This window comes from Homarus americanus, unplaced genomic scaffold (genome assembly GCF_018991925.1).
Source record: "Homarus americanus isolate GMGI-L3 unplaced genomic scaffold, GMGI_Hamer_2.0 scaffold23598, whole genome shotgun sequence".
NCBI lineage: Eukaryota > Metazoa > Arthropoda > Malacostraca > Decapoda > Nephropidae > Homarus > Homarus americanus.
Genome location: NW_024731054.1, coordinates 1,932,606 through 1,942,626, shown reverse-complemented (window position 1 = coordinate 1,942,626; position 10,021 = coordinate 1,932,606). Strand labels below are relative to the sequence as shown.

The following is a 10,021-nucleotide window of genomic DNA, read 5'->3' as shown; positions in this document are numbered from 1 at the left end:
GCGACTGTTACTGTTGAGTTGTTCTCACTGACTTAAGCACTGTTCACTACTGTTCACCTCTGTTTAACACTGGTTCCATTCCTTTCCTAAATGAAATAGTAACTTCTGGCGTGTGTTTGTGTGTGTGCGCGCGCGCGCTTATTTATACTAAAAAGTCGATGGGGCGCAAATCCATAAAACTGTGAGGGCAAACTTTTTCGGAGTGAGAATTGTAGACTAGGAACAATCTGCTCGAGAGTGTTGTGACGGCACCGAGTGTGAGCTGTTTAAAGGCCACAAAGAGAGTTCAGGCTCTCAATTTGGTCAGCCATGTCATTATTGTTTTTATTGTTCACTCTGCATCTGTATTTTTCTGGCTAAATAAACCGTTTCATTATCAATATTTGACCAACACTGGAGCAGGTACAGATATATTCAGGAGCCAGTACTTGCCAACAGTGCGTAACAGAATGTGACCGAACACCTTAGTGACTCACAAGCCGATAAGTGGCGAAGAGGGTAGAAGTAAAAATAAAAGATTTCAGTAGGTGGTTAGTGTTTGGTCGTCAAGGTTAACGCGATTTTTTTTTTTTATAATTTTCGCCACTCATCGTCAGCCTACTAAGATTGTTTCACTTATTCTGTACTCGCCCAGTTCACATTATAAAACGGTGATCATTATGGAAGTCAAGCAGTAGTAGTAGTAGAAAGAGAAAAAAAATTTAATGTACTTGTTTTATCTCTTGGGTATGTTGATCTTGTTATGTGGTGGTGTCAGGCAGCTGTATATGGCAAGAAGTTAGTGTGTGCGCGTGTGTGGGAGCCAAACTCTTCTGCTCATTACTTGGGTCGACAAAATTAACGTGTAGGTATTGCTGATATGTTTCCCTCAATAAACACAGTGAACAGCATGTGGGTAGAAGCGCGTGGGTATCCATAACCATCCTAACATATCGGTTTTCACAGGTAATATAAATCAATTGCCATCAAGTGTTGAAGTTAGCATTCGGATGTTTGATACTGCATGGCTAGTGAGTTTACAGAGATCTGGTCATGGTTCAGAAGCTATTCATTAATTAAATGTTATTTTTATTGCTCCCATATAGGTAATATTTATTCCATATTGAATGAAATAGATAAGATAAACGTAGTACGATATTTTTCCCGCGTCTTTCTGCATAGCCAACTAGCCGATGCTTGTGATTCACCGGGTCACTCTCACCAAGGAGCAAGGATTCTCGCAGTTTACTCACCAGACGCCCTAGTATTAGAATCCTTGCTCTCACCACTCTCAACCTGGTGATACGAGTGAGTTCCTTGAAGAAAATATACTGTAAACTGGTTAAATTGACTGTAGACTCGTATGTCTCTTTTTTTTACACAAGAGCTATTGCCTTTTGCCACACTAAATATAGTATTCGCATCAGTAAGGTTGATGCGACAGTGTTTTTGGAACTGTACAAATACTGCATATTCGTGCACGTGCTTCTATGAATTCAGTGTTTTTTTTTTTTAAAGTCACGAGTTCTTAGATGGCCTGGCACTGATATTTTGGTTCATAGACACATTATAAGCGTCTTTACACACACACACACAGTATGTCTCTCATTCTGATACTTTCACCTTATACTACTGTACTGTTAGTTTTTTATTTACTGTATTCGTAACAACAAAAACTTGGGAGTTCACCTTGAAGATTTAGTTCAACTTTTCCGATTTTGAATGACTTAGCTTCTTATTTTACCTTTTGATATTTATTGAAGGTGAACTTGTTTTATTCATGTTATTTAGGTTAAGTTGAAGTAGACCTGACAATAGAAATAAGGGTAATTGTAAGCCTGCGACATGACACCTGCATCCTTGACAGACATATTGTGGATCGGTTTCATAAGCACTTCATGTTTGGCGCTTACGTTGATAATAAAAGTATATAATAGAGATGTACAACGTTTGATTTCATACTAGTCTTATTGATACAAACATCTTAAGTGCCACTTGCCTGAAATTCATATACGTGTATTCAGTTTTATTGTACTTCTGGATGTTGTTGGTGATGTTGGCGTATATTTGTATTATTTATCACACGTAGATATAGATAATTCCTAGACTGGAGGAGAGACAAGAAACAGGATAGCTAATGAAAGGGTAGCTGTGTGTGTGTGTGCGTGTGTGCTTGAGAAAAATAAGTGTGAACTGTTAAGGTGACACAAACATACGAAGCTCCTGATGCAGTCACACACACAGCTGTGACGACCAAACCTTGATCTCCACCAATCACAAAAACGAGGTTTTTTTTATTAACCTACTTTATGCGCTTGAAGATCTCAATTGTTGATGATCAGTAATGACATAGGACCACCTGATTTCGTTATTGATATGTTGTTATTGGGCTTCAACAACGATGGTCTGTAAGCGTATAAACCATAAATTTCTATAGAACGTAACATACAGTTAAGACTTGAAGACTCTACAGATTTGGCATTTAGTATCAACAAATACTGCAGTACTGTATGCAGCTGACCCGAAACTGTAGCTGTTAAATGCGTATATAAAAAATATTGATATATTATAGTACAGAATATTAATATAATTAAACAACATGCAATTATTTGAAGGTTATCCGCTATTAATAATGTTTCGGATTTTATAAATACATGAAAAGTAAATGACAAGATGAACAATCACATTTATGCTCTATTTTTTTAATATTCTCTGACACTTTTTAAACCATCGACTATATAGCATTCTTTGATACGTACACTAAACTATCTAAAAATCATTGGATCTTTCTTTAAGCATCTTCTTATAGAGGAAGTAAATAGATTAACCTGGGATCATTATTTAAAAACTGTTTATATCACTAGTCTTATTCTTAGGGGGAGAATATACAACTTACAAGAGGTTTTTTGCCTTGTGTGCTCGGATGTTCATTGTCTCTTGGTTACTATGCTGCTGCAGAAGACACCCAGGCTCACACCGTGAGGTCACTTCAAGGTCGCACCGAAGATTCTAGTGTTATCTGGTGTGTGTGTGTGTGTGTACTGGCTGACCTGGTGTGTGCGTGTATTATGGTCTTTAGTGTATTGTACTTATATTATCTACCGTACAATAGGAGATTTTACTAAGTCAAACGTTGGTAAAAATATAGTTATTCATTTCTGCAACTGCAAACAAACAGACGGGAAAGTATAGGTTCAAAGGCAGTGCCGGATTTAGACCTGTGGAGGCCCATGGGCAGCCTCTTTGTGGAGGCCCCCCTCATTATAACTACCCAAGAGGGTGCGGTGGCGAGTGAAGCGAGCCTAAACATCTGGGAGTTCCGGGGGGCGCTGTAAGCCCCCCGGGAAAATTTTGAAATTTGAACACTTCTTTGGAGAATTTTGAAGCCATATGCAGTTATATTGAGGAAATTAGAACATTGAGCAATTTTTAATTAACTGTATATTTATTGATAGTGTACAAATTCCCAACACACACAAACACACAAAAGTGAGACATGACTGGAGTCATTCATGTGGTTTCAAGTCGACCAGCCCTGATATGTGGAGGCCCCTGGGCAGCTGCCCACTTTGCCCACTCCTGAATCCGGCCCTGTTCAAAGGTGATCCCTGATGAAAGAAAAGTACGACGAGAAATGCTTTTGATATTCGGGACTCACCTTAGATCCGATATTTGGCAATAATGAATACACCTCTACAGTAGCAATAAGACCACCAGCTATATTAAAGGAAAAATGTTTATGACGCCGTTTACAATAACAAAGGCATGACCCGGTTACTGCCGACGACCACGGAGATAAAGAACACTCTCCTCCCAGAAGTAGTTACTGTACGCGATATACATAAAACAACGAGATTCATTTCTATTCTCAGTTTAACTCGCAGTGAAAGAGGTGTTAGCACGTTCACCTTAACGCAAGCTGCCGCTATTGTGTTGAATATTATCGGGGTTGTGTCCTCAACTACCAACCATTTTGTCTATAATCTCTCCCTATACTTTTTATCTGCTGAAGTTGGTTCCACCTCAGCGACAAACCCTCGTTCTTGTTGCACGAGTAAACAATTAACCCGTGAGCTATTACATACAGTATATATATACACATTAAATGTTTTTCACACACACACACACACACACACACAAAAACTACGTTCACCTGGTCAAGTAAAAACATGACTACCAGCTAATCAGTTTGGTTGCTTTAGCTACGTCCTGGTGTTCCGTAATCCAGCAATTATTGTAAAGTGCGCAGATAAGTTTTTAAAGTAGATTCAAACCTTTCGTATTTCTATGCTTTACAGAAAATGCCCCTTTGTGTATATAAATGATAATCGCTACGTTAAAGTCATTCCGCTTTTCAACTTATTAATTTATATCAATATACAGGAGAAAACTGCTAATATGCCGTCTATACAAGTTACCCATAATTTCTTCCACTGTTACAGCCGTGTGAATAAAACTCTTTCTGAATGTTCTAGTTTATCTTTGGTGTGATTAAACGGATCTTTTAGCCACGTAGCTGTCAAGGAATAAATTACTTTTTACTCTTTATGACCACTTAAAATAAGACACAGGAAGCAGGTGTTTCCCGTACGAGCGACCAAAAGATCTCACTCAACGGATTTTGTCGTCGTGATCATAGAGGTAGGTCGTAGTTCTGTCACAACCTCTGACTGTGAAAGTGTATTCATTGTTTATGGTAGAGAATGTTTGAGCTCTGTAGCCCCACAGTATGAAGCTTTATTATTATTATTATTATTATTATTATTATTAGTAGTAGTAGTAGTAGTATTCGTTTTGGGTTTATAATTTAGTCGTTGATGATGTTTTTAATTCTTATGGTGATCCTTGAAATGTAATTTACTTTAATAACGAAAGCTTCACAATTAAAGAGAAAAATATAAGTCATCATTGTCGGAGTAAATTGGTTTCTGGAAATGCTATTTGGTTGCAGATCAAAACTTTGGATTTTGATTTCAGGAAGCCAAATCTTGTGTAAATGAGGAACCTTACAATTGACATTTTTGAACCCGATATTTCATGGTTGAGGTTTTGAATTCTATTTTTTCTTAGGTGTCTTTAGTTTTGCATTCAATAAAATCCCGTATTCCTGCGGTGGTGAATTAGTGGGATGTTTTGTGAGGTAACTAATACAAATATTCGTTATTAATGATATTTATTATTTGAATATTTCACGTAATCATAAATCATTGTTTCTGCGCGGATCAGTTGCCCCCTGTATATAACATTTTGATACGGAAAATAATGTCAAGTCTACTTTTAACATAACATTATACACGCCTCCCGGGATGACCTACACGATAGCTTAGTAGTCAGTAAAGCTGATTTTCAGGAGTCTGCCGAGGATCTGCCACACTTTGAGGACTCCCATGTTGAGGAGGTCGTGGAGAGCTAGGGTGCAGGAGGGGTAGAAGACCTCACAGTCTCCAGGGGCGGCCGTAATCCCCGTCTGTGACGCCTTCGTGTACCTCCAAAACCTGTTGTCTTTTTCTTCCATCACAGGCCCGTGGCGCTCACTGTCGATATGAAATGAGTGTTCAAAAAATTTATTAATAATGTCTAACAATAGTTTAATCTTTATTACATATTACTGCTACAACTTGCTAATTATTATACGTATGTGAACTAACTAATCATTGTATGTGTGTGTGTGTGTCTAACCGGAGTTCCTTCAGCATGATGTTGGAGACGGGGTAATAGACTTGTGGGTCACTCGCCAGCTGACACAACATCTTCTCACGGCACTCCTCCTCATCGACCTGTATACAGATGACGAAAATCAAACAGTAATAGTAATATATATTAAGTACTATAAAGCAACGAACACGACCGAGGAAAGTTACACATTTTAATAGTAGTTACAGAGATAATATTTGAAACGCTCTCACACTAGCTGTTGTTTGACCATGTTGTGAATTATTAACCTGTTCTAGCCACACAGTACAGATAGTTTCTGGATGTTTAGATATGCCTTATCACAGACTATGACCATCACTTACAGCTACTGTACGATCCAGTTATCCTAGTTTAATCTAACCCTGGGCCTCGCCGCCAGTGTGACAGGTCCTTCGATATATGTTGGGGGGAAAGGCAGAAGAATAAAGTATAATCAAGGTTTGTTTATAATCTTACAGGAGGATTGCAGTGTCCTCGGTGCTCACGATACAGTTTACAGTCTGGAAATAATTGTCACATCCTGATCATATCTGCATCCGGGAGCTGACATCACCAGGATCTGTGGCAAAACATTTAATATCTGCGACACAGGATGCAGGTTTAGTTTGTATGTATACTATATACTAAATAACATACATTTATGCTGACAAAATAATTAATCAAGATTGTCCTCAATTTTACGAAAGATCTGAAAGTCGGCAGATATTTCGAAACCTTTAAAATGTTCAGACCTCGCAGTTCGCCCCTACAACGTTATATGCGGGTCGCTGAGTAATTGGCGCTTCAATTCGTTAAATTTATGAGGATATTCTCGTTAAAGTCTGAGCCAGTGAAGATAAGTGCTGACAGCCTCCCGCGGTTATGAGACTGACGTTCAGTTTCTTCGGATAACCTAAAAAATATCCATCCCAGCTTATTTCACCTGAAGATTAACCACACTAACACTAACCTTAACTTAAAATCACCCCTCCCTAAAATAGTGGTAAATCTTTAGGTTAATTAAGCTGGGGTAGAGATTCTTAAGGTGATCCATTTCTTCCTTGGTTTTGTCGGGAAGTGGATTGTAAATGATCTGAACACTCGAGGTCTTACGTTCACATCATCACTCGCTCACTCACTCACTCACCTGAAGGAATTTAAAGTAGGACTTGAGCTTGTCCACCTCAGCGGTGTAATGGGGGTCATCGTACAGCGGCAGTTCAGGAGTGACGTGATTGTGAAGTTCAGATTCCAGATTCGGGTCGTGATGGTAGCTTCGTTCTCTACTGTAGTGGCGGCGGCGGGCGAGGAGAGGTAATGCCAGGGAGAGGGGGACATTGAGTAGGGCGGCTGAGAGGGAGGGAGGGAAGGAGGGGGAGAGAAAATAGATTGTATTTAGCATGTACATTATAAGTGTTCTGTGGTGTTCTAAAACAATTAAGAATCATGTGATGGAGAAAGGGGTAAATAGTTGAGAGAAAGGAGAATAGAAAATGAATAGGGAGAAGAGAAAGGGTTAGGGACAGATTGATAATGAGAAGATAAGGAAGTGGTGGGAAATGGAAGGGAGGGAGAAAGGAGATGACTAATGACCCTTTCAGAGACCACTATCTGGTGATATCCTGGAGCTGGTGATAGTATGCTGTAGGGAAGTTAGGGGTGGAAGAGGAGGATCAGGGAAGTTAAGGGTGGAAGAGGAGGATCAGGGAAGTTAGGGGTGGAAGAGGAGGATCAGGGAAGTTAAGGGTGGAAGAGGAGGATCAGGGAAGTTAGGGGTGGAAGAGGAGGATCAGGGAAGTTAGGGGTGGAAGAGGAGGATCAGGGAAGTTAGGGGTGGAAAAGGAGGATCAGGGAAGTTAGGGGTGGAAGAGGAGGATCAGGGAAGTTAGGGGTGGAAGAGGAGGATCAGGGAAGTTAGGGGTGGAAGAGGAGGATCAGGGAAGTTAGGGGTGGAAGAGGAAGATCAGGGAAGTTAGGGGTGGAAGAGGAGGATCAGGAGGAAATAGAGGTAAGTGATCCTTGTGGGTGGAGACAACATGTTTACAGTGGCTAACAAAATAAGTTAATAAGGGTAATAAATGTTCAGTGTTTCTTACCGATAGTTAAGGGAGAGTCGGTGTTGATGTAAATGTAACGCGCCTCTGATTCCTCTGTTTCACGTGAGGCCGCCTCTACCATCATCGTCACCATCATCATCATCGTCACCATCATCATCTTCATCGTCACCATCATCATCTTCATGTTTCCTAAGCCTGGCAGAAAGTGAATTATAATGTCTGAAAATTTGTTTGTTCTTAACGTATCCTGTCACATGTGCTAAGGTTAAAAATTTTACCGCCTATCATTCATATATAAGCACTAATACCCCCCACACACACCTACCAGTATACACAGCTTATCACTTACCCAGACATATGCAGCCTTTTCATATATCCGTATATTCCATAGAAAGTCACCTAACCCCACCAGGATCAGTTAAGACCACTCGTAGTATCCTGCCTTGTGTCTGGGTCTGTAAGTTAATGTAAAAAAGACTTACGCGAGTCTCCAGACAAAAAACTGCTGCCACACAGATGCTTCCTGAAGTGAACACCGTATCTGACTGACTGATGGTCCCACTCCTTCACTTGTCACTACCTCCACCACACCATACTGACCCCCCCCCCTCCTCTCATCATGCCCACGACCACCACCAAATGCACCATTAGGGAAGGACGTCATTATCCTATCAGTGGCCCGCCCCAACCCGTTACATACTTCCGAGTCACGTTACGACATTGTATTATTCATTAATTGTAATTTCTGTAGAATCTTGTTGTAAATACTGTACATGGCTGGTATGGGAGCTGTATCTCTCAATATTATGTCGTGGGTTCGAGTCCAAGCCTGGGACAGTTGTGAGAAGCGTGTTGTCCAGTGTGACACAGACCAACCGCCCGAACGACTAGTATGTTTATAAGTGGACAAATTTAGATTAAAAGGATGATGGAAGTAGCTCATGTGGAACCTGCAGTCATGGTAACTCATGAAGTAATGATAAATAATCTATGTCAACTGTGGCATGCAAAACCCGACCCGACCCGACCCGACCCGACCCGACCCAACCATACCATAAGTAGCCAAACCTACGTAACCTAAACTAATCATGTTCACGGAGGATGTGGGAGAGAGGCGGGGGTGAGGGGGGTCTTTACGAGGTGATTGTCTCTACTATCTCCTGTGGTCCATTAAGGGGGACAGATCCTTTATCTTCCATGACTTTGATTTTGGTGAGTGGATTGTATGCATATGGATTGACTTATTAAAATGTAAGACAACTTGTAGATGACCTAACTGTACAACGTATGAAGATTAAACTGTTAATATGTTTGGAAAATATCCAATTATTTTATTAATATTCTAAAGAACATTAATTGCACTAAGGTAAAATGGATGAAGGATCTGTACACGTAGATGGTGTGAGAACCAAGCACAATTTTCCAGCAAAAGACATCTTACAACAAGCTCATATGTCAAGTGTATTTTGCTCAGGTTGTGTCTGTAAATTCAAGATTAGTGAATACATGGTTATATATCCTAATTTAATTGATATGCATAGTGGATTATGTTCACAGTATTAAAGACTGTCCAAAGCTTTACATTAGTGTTATATGTCAATATAGTTTGGTACTGTATTATTAATTATTAAAAATAGATTGAAAATTTATTGATATTCATGTTGTATTCACTATATATTACTGACTATATCTTTACTCCATACAGTATCAGAGGCTGCAATAGATGACATTGTGTATTTCAGTCACACTCAGGAATCATCCACAGGCACTACAGCAAGTGTGCCACTCAACCAAGAGTCCCAACTACCTATGGACCATCACCTAACACTGCCATCTGTGGATATACCTCAGATCAGTAAAGATAGGTAAAATTAACACTATTTCTAATATACAGTAAGAGTGCAATTAAAAAAATACATTTCATAGTTTGAATGTATACCTACTGTACTACACATTTCTTTATTATAATGTATACACAGTATATGTATATCTGTATAAATAAATAAACACTAAAAGAAAAAAAAAAAAAGAAAAAAAAATATATATATATATACAGTATATATATATATATATATATATATATATATATATATATATATATATATATATATATATATATATATATATATATATATATATATATATATATATATATATATATATATATATATATTGATAAAATCACGTGTGATTTTATCAAGATTGATCTTATCCACGTTTTCATTGTGGATCTATGAATATATATATATATATATATATATATATATATATATAGTGCATGATTTAATAATAATTAATGTTAATTTATTGGT

At 38.7% G+C, this 10,021-nt stretch overlaps 1 protein-coding gene across 1 annotated transcript; it reads right to left on the bottom strand.

The window, feature by feature from the left end:
- Nucleotides 1-5,135: 5,135 nt before the first annotated feature.
- On the bottom strand, nt 5,136-8,279 carry LOC121867481. The gene is made up of 5 exons (XM_042367419.1): nt 8,192-8,279; nt 7,749-7,904; nt 6,800-7,002; nt 5,659-5,756; nt 5,136-5,513 (listed from the first exon to the last, which is right to left on the bottom strand). Exons 2-5 carry the CDS (start codon nt 7,891-7,893, stop codon nt 5,303-5,305), a joined length of 657 nt encoding a protein of 218 aa, XP_042223353.1. The 5' UTR covers nt 7,894-7,904; nt 8,192-8,279; the 3' UTR covers nt 5,136-5,302.
- Nucleotides 8,280-10,021: the final 1,742 nt, after the last annotated feature.